Source organism: Solanum verrucosum, unplaced genomic scaffold (genome assembly GCF_900185275.1).
Source record: "Solanum verrucosum unplaced genomic scaffold, falcon-dt-bn FXZP01000170.1, whole genome shotgun sequence".
In the NCBI taxonomy this organism is placed as follows: Eukaryota; Viridiplantae; Streptophyta; class Magnoliopsida; order Solanales; family Solanaceae; genus Solanum; species Solanum verrucosum.
In genome coordinates this window covers 829,858-844,879 of record NW_026020395.1, presented here as the reverse complement: position 1 = coordinate 844,879, position 15,022 = coordinate 829,858, and the positions used below count along the sequence as shown (strand labels likewise).

The 15,022-nt window shown below is 34.5% G+C and overlaps 1 protein-coding gene across 1 annotated transcript; it reads right to left on the bottom strand.

The window, feature by feature from the left end:
* Positions 1-8,765: 8,765 nt before the first annotated feature.
* Positions 8,766-13,341, bottom strand: LOC125839192 (conserved oligomeric Golgi complex subunit 4). Its single transcript, XM_049518166.1, has 2 exons — positions 11,647-13,341; positions 8,766-9,526 (listed from the first exon to the last, which is right to left on the bottom strand). Exons 1-2 carry the CDS (start codon positions 13,225-13,227, stop codon positions 8,897-8,899), a joined length of 2,211 nt encoding a protein of 736 aa, XP_049374123.1. The 5' UTR covers positions 13,228-13,341; the 3' UTR covers positions 8,766-8,896.
* Positions 13,342-15,022: the final 1,681 nt, after the last annotated feature.

Here is a 15,022-nt window from a genome sequence, read left to right as displayed (position 1 = left end):
TATCATGAAATAGAAACCACAATGCTTTTCATTTTCAAATCTAGAAAAAAGACGAGCTATTTAGACAGTAAAATACCAAATGTACAGACGACAAAATTAGTAATTTTGAGTCAAGCAAAGGAAACAAAGGGTACATTTACATGTAATTATGATAATCAAATCTTTTAACAATTATTATTTCTCTAACAAATAATAATTCATTTATTTTTTATAGGTGTACACCATGAAATAGATAATGATTTACTATCCATAATAAGGAAGACATATGCTGATTGAATTTATGTACAACTTTTACAAAATATTACTCTCCTTTGACGGCAACTTCTTAATATATATGCAACTGTAAGAAGGTGGAGGTTGCTGTTTCTTAAAAAGAAGGCAAAAACTTTAAGACATGAAATATTTACAACCATGACGTCAACATTTAAATTATGTATTATGACATATTAAATAAAACTTTTAATAAATTGAGCATTCTATGTATATTATAAGAATTGCATATTTAAAGTCGTTAGAGTAATTTACTTTTGAAATTCAGTTGATAGCAACATATATATATATATATATATATATATATATATGATGTACCTTGCAATTAATAATTTAGGTTGAATAGACTCATCATTCATTAATTTGAGCTTGTATTTATTCTTCAAATTCAATGTAATTTATCACATTTCATATATTACTAAAAGTGGGAAGCACCTATCTTCAAAGGTAGATTATAATTTTACCCTTATACTTAATCAAAATGTAATAAATACAACATCTAATCTAATTAAATACTCCCTTTGTCCCTAATTACTTGTCCATTTTTTAATTGGCACACCTATTAAGAAACAATTATTGATATAGTGAGTTTATCATTTTATCCCTATTAATAGTGGCAGAGTCTGAATTTTCAATAAGAGGGTTCAAAATCTGAAAAAATAGACACACGAAGTAGCCGAAGGGGGTTCGACATCTACTATATATACCTAAAAAATTATTTTAACCATATAAATATGATATAATTTTCCGCAAAAGGGAGTTCAGATGAACCCCCTAATGATAAGGTGGCTCCACCACTGCCTATTAATGATGAAATGAATGAATTAAAAAGTTAAGATTTTCAAAAAGTTCTACCTTTTTCAAAGTAATTAATTGAGTGTATAATAGGTAAAAAAAATTGTCCTTTCTTGATTTGTCAAAATGGACAAGTAATTAGGGACAACTAAAAAAAGAAAAATGGACAAGTAATTAGGGACGGATGGAGTAATAGTAAAAATGTATTATCTCTTCAAAATTAATATACATAAATAAAAAATCACTAAATTATCCACACAAAAAAAGAGAGGGCACTCTTTAGCATTCATATTTCAACTAAAAGATAATGATACTTATTATGTTTCCAATCAAATTAATGAAAATGTTACGAAAATTCATGAGGTGAGAACTGAGGTGAATGTATCCATAATAAAAAACAATGACATTTATTATGGCTTGGAATATGTATCTTTGTAGAGCAACTTTCACATATAGCAAACACAAAATTCATATTTGTATGTTATAGCAAAGTTTGCATAATTGCGCTTCATAGCAAACATATATATGTATAATTCGCTATACATATACAAAAAAACAGTTGTATAATCTGCTTTGGTATACATATACAAAAAGATCAATTGTATAAAGTGAGAGAGGCGAGTAAGCGAGCGAGATCTGGGAGAGGGGAGAGAGGGGAACGAAAATATATGTATATATACAATTTTCACGCATTTTATACATTTGCGTTTTGTATAAAGTGAGAGAGGCGAGTGAGAGAGCGAGATCTGGGAGAGTGGCGAGCGAGATCTGGGAGAGGGGAGAGAGGGGAACGAAAATATATGTATATATACAATTATCTCTCGCTTTATACAAACACAAACACATTTTATACAATTTGCGTTTTTGTATAAAGTGAGAGAGGCGAGTGAGAGAGCGAGATATGGGAGAGTGGCGAGCGAGATCTGGGAGAGGGGAGAGAGGGGAACGAAAATATATGTATATATACAATTTTCTCTCGCTTTATACAAACACAAACGCACTTTATACACTTTCGTTTGTATAAAAAACGAGAGAGGCGAGGGAGAGAACGAGAGTGGCGAGCGAGATTCACCAGGAGAGAGGTGAAATAGCAACAATTTGCTATGAGGTACAATTAAATCAAACTATATTTATAGCATTTAATTTGAATTAATAGTTTGCTATTATATACAATTTTCTCATCTTTGTTTATATTGTTTTGTGTTTTTTCTATTTAAGGTAGAATCTTAGTCTGAGGTGAATGTATCCACATGAATAAAAATAGAGAGAAATAAAATGAGTGTTTATAGTTAGATTACATTTTTTTCTCTTATATTTAATTAAAATAAAATACCTAATCTAATTGAAATAGGAGTAATTGAATTTAAATTTACATGAGACGTGTGAATCCACAGATATTCAAAAGTCCAACTTAAATGTAGCCCTTAATAATTTACCCATTAATCAAATTTAAGTGTTCGCTATTCAATGCTAAATAGTTTGGAGAATAGGAAGAGTTGTATTGTATAATTAAATGTAGACTAATTAATTAGAAGAAATAAATACATGAAAGAAAAGGTTCAAGGAATGCAAATTGAAAAATAGCTATAAAAAGGCAAGAAAAGATTCTTGAATTCTTACTCATCATTTTTATAGGCTCTTGCATAATTTTAATTTATTAATTAATTTCATCTTCTTTTTTGTTCTTGAAGAGAAAGCAACAATTTGAGAGGATGGGAAGTACCTAGAGTTATTGGCGTCTAGAGTTCGATTAGCCAGTAACATCAACATCACTAAACAAAGTTCAACACAAATTTATTGTAATACATAATGTTTATGTAGCATTGTATATGAAAGTTTAGACATATATTATCATTCCGACATGTAATATTTTAATTTTAGCATTCAATTAATATTCTTGTTATACTTTTAGCATTTTTTTCTACTTTATATGTAAAGAGAGAATTGATATGTGTTTTAATTTCTTTATTTTAGTAAGAATAATCTTGCATCTTTAAAACCAATATATTTAACTATTATATACTCCCTCCATCTCAATGAAAAAGTTTGAATAAATACATGGAATTCACGTGCAAAGCACGTGTTCATATATTAGTATTATAAAAAATAGGAAGCTTTAAAATGCAAAATTGGATTACCATTTTACCCCTACACTAACTTATAATATTATAAATCATTTAATTAATCATTAAATAAAAAATCATGTATCATATTACAAGTGAAAAGACCCTAAATGAAAAGTTACATTACAATCAATCATAATATCATATTTTTGCATTTTTGTCACCATTTTTATAAATATTTACTGCCTTAATGACTTAATAAAATCCTCACACCATAAATACTGAAGTAAACTCCACATAGCAATATCTCTAAGACAAAAGGCCAAATAACCACTTAATACCACATACAATACTAATTAAATTGATTTGTATTTAAACACAATTAGGAGTTTTTTTTTTTAATTTTGCATTGTCCTTTTCAGGTGGACAAGGAAGCATTTACATGCAAATTATTATATGTAGACAAATATATCTCAAATCTAATATTAAAATTGTGTGGAATGTTCTAAAAAAACATATTTTTAAAGAAATATTGTATTCTTTTACATCATAAAGTAACATGTATGCATATTTAAAATATAAAGTAACTATTATAAATAGTATCAAAACTACCTTAATTTATATTTGAACTTTGCAAATATAATATTAAATCCATTTTGAATGCAAGTGGGGGGTTAAAATATAAGATCAATATTCATTATCCTTAGAAACTTGTATTTTTCGATATACTTTAATATCTATTTTTATCATCTAACTTATCAGTTGAAATTATATAGAAAATTTTGATACCAACTAATAGGAATATACGTACTAACACAATGCACGTAACCAAAACTAGTCAACTAAAAATCAATTATTTTCATATTTTGTAAATCATGAACCCAAACTAGTCAACTAAAAAATCAATTATTTTCATATTTTTTAAATCATGAACCCTAAACCTTTTAGGGTTATGATTAATAATTATTTCAAAAATTGGTTGCTAGTACCCTTAAACCAAGTATTGTAGTTAAATCTTCCAAAAATTATTTAGACGATTTCACTTTTATTTGTTTATTCCAAAACCATTTAGGATTTGGATTAATACTCTATATAATACTTGAAGTACTTGCAGTTTTATTCCATATTTTCATTCAAAATATTTTCAAACTAACTCAAATGAGGCCTTGATGTTGCTAATTAATTCATGTGAGAGAAGTAGCTGCAAATCACCCTGATTATAAAGTGATAGAAAAGTGCAGGATTCTGTTGTCCGAGTATGAAGTGATAGAAAAGTGCAGGATTATATTGTCTGAGGTCGAAACTTGTCTAATACATACGTAAAGTGATAGAAGAGTGCAGGATTCTATTGTATGAGGTCAAGACTTGTCTAATTCGAGACTAGGTAACAACTGCACAGATTAAAGTTCGAAAGAAAACTTCTTACGGACATGGGTAAAGCTTTACCCACCTAACGTGGATTGTGGATTGGGAACAAAAAATATTGATGCTAGTTAAATTGTAAAATTGTAGAAAATGTAAAGATTTACAAGAATATTGCAATATCTTTTTGTTGATGTGATTTCTTGATATGATTAAAGGTTTTAGCAAAAACTTCATTTATCGCAGAATATTAGCCTACATCTCTAGAATGAATTGAAAAGAAGAAGTAATTCATAGTTAAAATGTAAAATACCAAACTATGCTTTTGCACTGATCACACACCGGAAAGCTAATTGAGCATTGATTCTCGACTGAATTTGAATAGATAGGACAAAATTCAGAAAAAGATAAACTGGAATCTTCAATATACAAAAGATTATTATGCTATGTTACGAGTTGAGGGTTCACATGTTCCAGGAAAGCAGAAGGACCAGTAAATTCAACCTGGTTTTACTGTTGAACACCTCAAAACTTTTGAATCAAACTTTAATCTTACTTCACTACTTGGCCTGCAGAAGTAGAAAGCAAATAAGTAATGGCATCAGGTCCAAACACAATAGAGATATCGACATTTGAGGAAGGAACACTTCATTTACAAAGCATCCTTAAAGTACTGGTCTCCACAACCCATTGCAGGATAAGTTATCAGTGGTATAACTAGTCCATAGCCTCATTTCACTAGGTTTTCCAGGTTCATCCTACTGAAAAGCCAACAATAACTCAAATGAAAATATGAAATGCAGCAAATTTCCTTTGGTTTTAAATGAAAATATGAAATGCAACAAATTTCCTTTGGTTTTAGGTTGTATGTAAGACCCCTAGGATCTAACACCGTCTCCAATTAGATCATTTTCCTCTTCAAGACGGATAGAGAAGGAAGAAAAGGAAAAGAGATATCCAACAGACGAGATAGGCTTTGAATATAACGTCCCAACCATCTATTTTAAATGATGCATCTACTCCCTCCATAGTTCTCCACTTCTCCTCACCAAAATGGATCGTGAAGAAAACGACAAAACAGGATTCTCCATTATATTACTACTTGTACTTTTATCAGAAGGATATCCCAACCATATCAATTATATTATGCATCTATTTCCTCCATCCTAATATATGTGTCACTATACCTGCAATGAGGATCTGAAAGAATCGCTTTAAGATCTCAAGGAATTGATCAGTTTCTAAATCTGAAATAAGAAGGTATACTTCCAAGGGACCCTACTTCCAAATTCATCCCACTGTATAATTGGATAAATATGGCCAATATGATATTGAGGTAACATCGCGCACCAAAACTAAGACAAATGAAAAGATATCATCCAACATTCTTTTGTCGCTGGTGAGATTTGAACCCTGATCTCTGTTGTTATTCATCCAAAGTGATCAGTATACCACATCTTAATAGTAGAGGAGGTTATAGTATCACCACAAGAATGGGATAAGATAACTTCCCAACAGAGCCACAGAGGCCTAAGCTGTAGCTAGGGTAGTTTTCAAAGGCAACAGAGCTAACAACTGGTAAGGTTGAAAATGTGAGACCATACATTTAAGTGCCAAAAGTGATGGAGTCAACAACTAACAATGAGAAATGATGGATAAACTTGCATAAACCAGGTACATATAGTGAATTTTCAAGCAACATAATGAAGCGGGTTGAGAACCATCACGTCTCATGACCCACCCACATAACAAGTCATGTTTAGCTCTTTTCAGACTCATACAACAACAACATGCCCAGTGAGATCCCACTAGGTGGGGTCTGGGGAGGGTAAATTGTACGCAGACCTTGTCACTACCTCGTGGAGGTAGAGAGGCTGTTTCCGGGAGACCCTCAGCTCAAGAACAACAAATCTAAGTGACAAGAGAGATATATATAAAACATAACAGCCAATACAAACGATAGCGTATTGAAAAAATAGCCATATACTGTTCAATACTGAGGGATGATTCAATAAAATAGCCAGCCCCAATCCACATTGAAAAAAGAACAAAATCAGAGAGTTGCAGGTGCCAATGTTAACAAGCTGATGGTAATAACCCACGATGGCTGGTTGCGAAAGCACCTCTTTCAACCCACGACAACCTATAGAGAAGAGGTATTATGTGGACGAGACGCAAAACGCAACAAGCACAGTTTTCTTTACTGTCCAATTACAGATCGAATTTGGCAATTATTTTGGAACTTTCTGGGAGTCAAATGGTCCATCCCAAACAACACTACTGATTTTTTGAGAAGCTGGAACAAGGCAGGTTCAGACAGAAGAAAGATAACTGGTGGAACACTATACCAGTTTGTAGATGGATAGTTTGGAAAGATAGGAACTTGAGATGCTTTAAAGATGAGAACAATCACATCTAGAAGATAAAGGCCAGCAACATTTTTTGTTTTACTTTTGGTGTAGAATGAAACTTGCAAATGAAGCTAATATATCATAGAGCTCCTAGAATTCCTACAGATTTAGCTAAGGCTATACTTGAGTCTTCACACTTTAGACACAATGTACATAGTTCCAGCACAATCTTAGTGCTGTTTCTGAATATAAACCTACCATTCCATAAGCAAAACATCATCTAAAGAAACTAGAGTAGCAAGTTCATGGCAATTGAGAATGTACTACCAAATAAGGGATAATCTTTCTAGTTTTTTTCCCACTGCAACACAACTAATTGTAGGAAGGGGCATCAGTTATTAATCAAACCAAAAAGAAAACTACAAAAATGTTGTCATGTGATTGCAATAGCAACAACCCTGCTTCACACTGATATAGCTCCAACACTTAATAAAGCTGAAACAATCAATGACGTGTTTAAACAATTCAATCATTTGACGAGAACACATTATTACATACAGATTCAGCAACTCTTTAACCTTTTCCAGCATATTGAAAGAGAAAAATAAAGAAGTCTAATGCATAAGCAAATGGAAGAATACATAGTTTTACCTAAATTAAGTATTCAGAGCATGAGCATATACTCAACTGTATGTAGCTCCATGATGTAAATTTGGGATCCCTGCCTTTAGTGCTGAAGATTTATACACAAATTGTTACCTTTGTCAAAAAAATAGTCAGAGCATATACAGTTACAAAGTTTCAATACGAAGCACTCAATGACCTTGCAAAACATTTATCCAGCATTCCATAATGTACAAAGAATAGCATCACAACTTAGTCAGAGACGGGAAAAGTAGAATCATGAACTAAGAATGAGAAAGAAATTCATGAAGTTAATGACTGGTTTCGTAGTAGAAGAGAGTGTGGTGTTTGATTGAGGAAAGTACATTACAATAGTTAACCCTTTGCCTGGGGAGGAGCTATATGAGCCTCAACCTACAGTCTTAACAGAAGTTTCAGAAATGAGTTTTTACAGTTTGGAATTTTGATATAAGTTGCGAACTCTCTTTCTTTCAAGATGATCCCTATAACCATACCAACAGTGCTGCCATTGTTTGACACCATAGGACAATTATCAGTTAATCATGTAGAGAAAGCCCTCTCTGTCAATAAAACAAGAAATGCTCAAAATAACAGGAAGGGAACTGGAATAGATAAGTATGACATATTTATAGCTACCAATTATGAAGCACTCTCTGTCATTCTTTTTTTTTTTTTTTGAGAAAGTTAACATTAGGGGTAGGCTCATTCTTTAACCCTTGCTAGCACAACTGAATGTTTTCAGTTCAGTACATTACTCAAGAAGCTAAAAACAACACTGAAGAATATCCCTACATTTGAATGACGGGAAGAAACCAAGTCAACCATGAGATGATTCATTGCCTTTTTATATAACAGAAAAATTATAATTTGTGACACGAATACAATTTGAAACCAATTGATAAACAATGTAAAATTGCTGGAACAAGAGGAGTAAATGGCCCTACAGTAGTGACTGGATTACCCAAAAAGGAACTCAATCCAAATAACAAGCAAATAATGCCAAGCTCAGCCTAAAATTGCATGGACAATTAGATTAAATTCTGAGAACATTATGCAACCTGTGATCTTCAAACAGAGCTAAACGCACAATATCTTCTCTGAGAAGTAATACCTGAACACACATATCTTTAGTACATACATGATCACTGCGACAATAATCAAAGAACTGCTTTGAAGATGGTAGAAGATGAATCATGCTAAAGAGCCATGTTAAGACAAGGAATGAGAAGAAATTTCATAATGAAAAAGAAGTGTTCGACTAAGAGTAAAAATAGAAAGAATTGAACAATATTTCATAGATTTCATGCCCAATACATTCTCTTATATAGGTTAAACAAACCTGAAAATATAAAATGTAGCAACATCAAGCGTATAAAGAGATATTGAACAAAATTAAACAATAAAAAAGGTTTACAACTTAAGAGCCGATATTGCTTCAGATTTAAAGTCAACCCTTAAACTCAACACTCTTCTAACCTCAGCTGGAGTAAGTCGCCAGGTCATGGGTCCTGAGTTTTCACCCCAGAAATCCAGAATCTCAGAGACCTTCTCCAAGTTTAATATTGTAGCCATTTGGGTTAGACGAGCAAACTTGTCCCTAACAGTCCTCTGGGTCATGTTGGAGAAGTAGCTCACAAGAGCTCGAATATCTCTGTCAAGTTGAAGACCTCCAAGTTGACTGAATCTCTTTTGCATCATGATAACCTCAAGCCTCTTAACAACAAAGTCAATGACCAGATGTACAAGAGAGTCATAATTGTTAGCAGTCATCAATGGTTGAAGCCAAGCCACATTGGTCTCTACAGCATGGAGAAGCCTTTGAACCCACGGGTCATTTACCTCATTGTCAGCATATTCAGATTCAGACAGCTCATAGCTGATTGTTGCAACAGTATCCAACACTGGCCGAATTCGAGGTGTCACAGTAGCCACTAGTTGTTCCAAGCCAATATTCAAGGCCTTCTTGAAACCATTGCTTGTCTCATTTAATTCAGATAAACATGATTTGACCCTCTCTCTATCCGCTGGTGCAGAAAACACCTGACAATGCACTCCAATTAAGACCAGCAAAAGAGCCAAAGGTAGAAAATAAGAAAGAAAATGTAACCTAAAATGGTATCTTCTGAATGCGATTTGAGGTTATAATTCATCCTGAAAGTAATCTTTATTGATAAGTGATTAGCTTCAGAATGAATCATAACCCCAATAATATCTTTAATGTTCAAAGATTAAAGGCAAGAGATAAATGTAACAGATATCATTCTGGATTTCAAAGGAAAGGGTGAGAAAGCAAAGAAAAAAAAGAGTAACCTAAACATGGTATATCCCAATGGAATCTGAGGCTATCTATGGATACTTAAAATTCAAGGGATTCTCAGAAGCACAATAGTTTTTATGTCACAAGACTATGGCATGAAATGGATGTAACAGACTATCATTCTAGAATTCAATGTTCAACTTACTTACCGAATAAATTATTCAGAAAAAAAAGATATAGGGTGACAGTTTCGTTTCTCTCTCGGCGCATGGTACACTAATGTGCGCTATCCATGGGGAAGAGAGCACAGATCCCGACTCTGAAGGCCGCAATGGCAATGGAATCTACAACACAAGTGACTGGGAAACAGAAGAAGAAGGGACATCAAGCAAGCCTTGTTCAGGAAGCAAACAGTGAGCCCAATGAAGCAGCAGAACGTAGAATTAAGGAAATAACATCTCCTAGGGTTATGATTCAGGAATCAATTAGACAACCAGATCCATCGAAACAGAAGGAATGGGATGAAATTGTGCAGGCATCGAGCAGTAGCAGCAAACAGTCCTGGGCAGATGAAGTAGAAGCAATGCAGGAAGTTCAAAGGAAACCATCAATTTGGAAAAACTTCGACATAAACAAGGTATCAGATGCTGGTTTTCAACTTGAATTTGTAGCTCCAGAAATACATAGGGAGTCTGCTGTCTGTGAAATTGGGATAGAAGATATAAGCTCAGAAATTGCATATTGAAGAAATTCAGTTGTGTGTTATGTGTTGGAAGTCCACCCTCCCTTCTCTATTTTGAATGGCTACGTCCAGCATCTGTGGGGGGAACATGGAATCAACAAGGTGCATATGTTGAAGAATGGTATAGTTCTGGTTCGTTTTGACTCTATTTCTGGGGAGGATGAAGCTATCCAGAGAGGAATTTACCATTTTGACAATGAACCATTTATTGTTAAAGCATGGAATGAGGATATGGAGTTCAAAGGGAGGAGCTCTATACTGTCCCTATATGGGTGAAATTACCTGGGTTGGACTTCAAATACTAGAGCCTTAAAGGGCTTAGTAAGAATGGTAGTTTGATAGACTAAATACAAGTTTTGTTATAGCTCAAATCCAAAGGGAGATTAGGGAGAGGACAAATACGTTACACTGCTACAAAAGAGCTCATAGATGCACTAATTTAGTGTCAAGAATTTGTAACTAGATTTTTGGTGTGGTTTGTTTGTTTTTTGTTTTGCTTGAGGTCTAGATACTTGCTGCAACCCTCCTAGAAGGGGGTGGTGATACTGGATGCTCCTTAATTCTGTAAATGGTTCTTGTTGCAATGGTAATGTTTCACAGTTATTACCAAAAAAAAAACTTATTTATCACCCAAAAACCAAAAAAGCTAACCAATTAGAACTAAAATGGATATGGTACAGTACATCATATTGTGATTAGTTATTTAATTATGTTAAGTTAGCACTCATTTGATGGTTAGTTAGTCAAGCATTCTGTTAGGACAGCTGTCACCAGGCTGTTAGGATTAGTTAGTGCTCTTGGTCGGTTAGCAGCTTAGATATTTTCTCTTGTATTGTATAAGTAGTTCTCCTAGAAGCACTTTCTTAGCTCAATTTTCATAATACAGAAAGGGAAGTCAATTCTCCCGAACATCTCTCTCTGCGTCTAATGATTTCTAGGTCTCATCATTAATGGTGTACCTTTAGCTCTAGTTTTTGGAATTAACACATCATGCTAGCCTACCCACCCGTGTACTAACATTCCATAGCATACATGAAGTTGAGCAACGAAATTACAGCTTTACTTATTCACCTCTTAAAAAACAGATGCCACATTTTCATAAACTAGACTAACTTTGAATTGAAATAATAAGAGCGAGCAATACATGAATTTAGGACTAACCTCAGCACATTGTTCTTCAATCTCATGCCGTAATTTCAATGCATACTCACCACTCACATCCATATTATTCAAAGCCGTGGCAATCTCTGTACCAGTCTTTTGTACAGCAACACCACCGGTGAACAGCTTTGCTCCAAGATTAGGCTCTCTGACCTTCTGCTGCAAAGCCTCATTGAACTCACCACCTAATAGACTTACAGCACTGCTTAAAACTGCAATAACAGAGTTGATATTTGAAGTGGATATGGACCTTCGACAACAGCTCTGCAGAACATAGAAGACATCGTCCACCATGGAAGTTGTGAGACTATCGAACACGAGTTCATCAATTTTTATAGCTTTTCTCACATTCTCAACCATGAAGTATCCTTCCAAGATCACATAATAACCGGTAATATCTTGCACAACTTTACTGAAATTACCACTCCTAAAAGCCTTTGTGGCACGGGGACCTAGTTCGGGATCAACAGAACTCAAACCCCTAATCTTTGATATCATATACCCCGTGTAATCCTCACCCAACTGTGTCAAAGACAAGATCTCCTCCAAATATACTTCGATATCTCTGGGGTCTGGTCCTTCAATTCCAACAGACAGCAAATCGCTCTTGTACGAATTAATCTCAGAAGTCACTTTCGCTAATTTCCTGTACTCCATGTACTTCTTTATAATAGTGGAACCGCGAGAGTCACACTCTTCTTGAAGTTCACATATTGCATAAACAATGCCATCCTCTCCACACAAGCTCCTTAAAGTTTCATCGTTCTCTTCAATAGCCAAGACGATATCTTTGAATAAATTAGTCAAACAGGATACAAAATTAAGCTGGTTCTGGCTGGATCCCTGCTGATCACTCATCATTTCGACCAACTGCTCATACTCAAGGCGCGATCTCATGGCAATTACCTTCTTCAAATACGCCACGTACACTTGCAGTCCCTCCTCCTCCAATGCCAACGGGGGATACAGCCTTATGAACCGCAGAACGGTGGAATGATCACGCTGATCAACTGCATCTGCCAATTTACGCCGGACGATCCCTTCAAGCTGCTTCTTAGAGGCGAGGAGCTGGTCTCTCTGGTCAGAAGCAGCTGAATCCTTGTACTTAGCATCAAGTTGAAGGAACGTCTGAACATAATTAGCAGCAGATTCAAAGTCCTCAGATGCGAGTGCCTTACGTACACCGTCTAAACAATTAGAGCGATCAACGATAGCGTCTATACGAAGGAGAGTGTCGTTGACACGCGATTGACCTAGATCGAGCTGACGGACTTTGGCGCTTACCTGATCAGCAAGGAGAGAAGTTGAACTGATGTTGGAGAATAGGTGATCTGCGTCTGCTTTAACAATGTCGAGAACTTGAGCGGATTTTTGGAGGCCGGAAAGCTGCTTGTCAAGGTCAGATCGATGTGAAAGGATAGTATCCAGTTCTAGATCTAGGGCTCGTTGATATGCAATGCACTCGTGGAGAAGTCTAGTCATGTCTCCAACGTCAGTGAGATTCCGCACCTCTTCCAACGCCTCCGGTGTCCCAAATTTCAAGGGAGATGAACCTAAATTGGTTCCTTCATCGGAAGCCATTTTTTCCGGCCAAATGTGACGAATTTCTCGAATCTAGTGTTATTTTGGGTTCATTTCGTGAAGCTTTGAACTATTTTTGAGGGAAAATTGCAGTCCCGTTTTGAGGAAGACGACGGGTGAAAAAAAATTATCAGACTTATTACAGTAATAGCTCAATTTCTTACATAAATTACGAAATTAACCACTTTTTACCCCATAGCTATTTTGTTAGTCCATTTAAAATATAGCCTTTTTCTTTTTGTTTTGTGGTTCGTTTGTTTCATTTTTAGTCGGTAAGTGCTTTTTATCGTTTTTTTTTTTTATGACATAAATTTTATTCGGAATGATACTTGAAAGTTTAATTTTGAGATTATTTGAGATCCGTAATATCATGATGAAGAGAATAAGAGAAATTTTTGTTTGGAAATAGGTTTGACAGAGGAGACTATTTGAGTATGGTTTTAAAAGTCAATGACTATTTTTGAATGTTAACGCGAGTAAAATGATGATAACATAGAATGATACACATGAAAATTATTAAGAAATTATAATCTAAAACATGACAAATAAAATGAAAAAAGGGAGTATTATGTGTCACATAAAAAGAGATAAATAAAATCGTATTTATAAGTATTTTATGTTTATATTGCTTCACAATATTTCATGATGGCCAACGATTTTTTTTTTAAATGCCTAAATGGATTCACACTTAATTTTCTCGATAGGAAAAATTAAATATTGATATAGAAGAAAAAAAAAAGTCAATTACTATACAAAATCTAAGCATATATCATCGAATTCAAGTGAACCTATAATCAACACTATAAATCTGCCCCTAATAGAGAAACATACAAAACTTTTGTCATGAATTTCTAAAATGACGCTTATTTTGGATTGAAGGGAGTATAAACTTAGCTCTTGGCTTTTAGAACCAAAGGAAATCACCAAGGAAGAGCAAAAGGAAAGATCGGGCAATTGAAAAATCTAACACAGATTAATCTAGATTTACGTTGAATAGGCTCATTAAGGAGGTACGATCCCTCCCAAGGAGGTGGAACAATTTCCTTATGCAGTGGGAAACTGACCAAATTTGGAGGGGTGTGAAAAAAATCTTTTTGAAAAGATTTTTGGACCCTTTCTAGAATAGACATTCAAGACTCAAGAGGGGTACATACACCTAAAAGGTCTTTCATTATCTTTGTCTATTCCCATACTGAAGTAGACATCATCCTGAACTTTTAGTACACAAAGGAGGGGGGGCTGTACAAGTTGATGATTTGGCTCTAGGCGAACAACATTCTCGACTAATTCCACAGGATACCTACCACCTCCGTCAACAATGGGTACTAGATAACTCTGTCTACCAAGGTATTGAAATACCATACTAGGAGTCTAGGACATGTATTTTTCTATAAATACAGCACACTTGGGATTTTTCTTCTCTGCTTATTTTATTTATCCTCTTTCTCACCTTCAAACTGAACCATCCATATGTTTCTCTCTAGTTTTTGGACAAAAAGCTCTAAACACAATACATGGCTACTCCTACAATGAGGTTCTCAACAGAAGTTGCTCAACCAAAATTTACCCCCGTGGTGAAGTCTCCGCCACCAAAAAGAAATTTGGACACCATTATTGAGGAAGAAGCTTATGTATCAATTATTGTTTCTTCTCTAGACAGAAAGTTGGAACAAAAGAGATACCATATAAGTTCTCTCTCCACATAATGTCTATGGCCTTGTCCCGAAGAAATGGGAGGAGCTAATTCATACCCCTCACACTCAGACCCGCTTTTTTACCATTGACAAGAACCTGT

Excerpts from the sequence above, each read along its gene's own strand:
- LOC125839192 (XM_049518166.1), bottom strand. The coding sequence starts at position 13,227 with ATGGCTTCCGATGAAGGAACCAATTTAGGTTCATCTCCCTTGAAATTT. Across the intron at positions 9,527-11,646 it reads TTGAAGAACAATGTGCTGAG|GTGTTTTCTGCACCAGCGGA; the intron begins GTTAGTCCTAAA and ends GTGCATTGTCAG.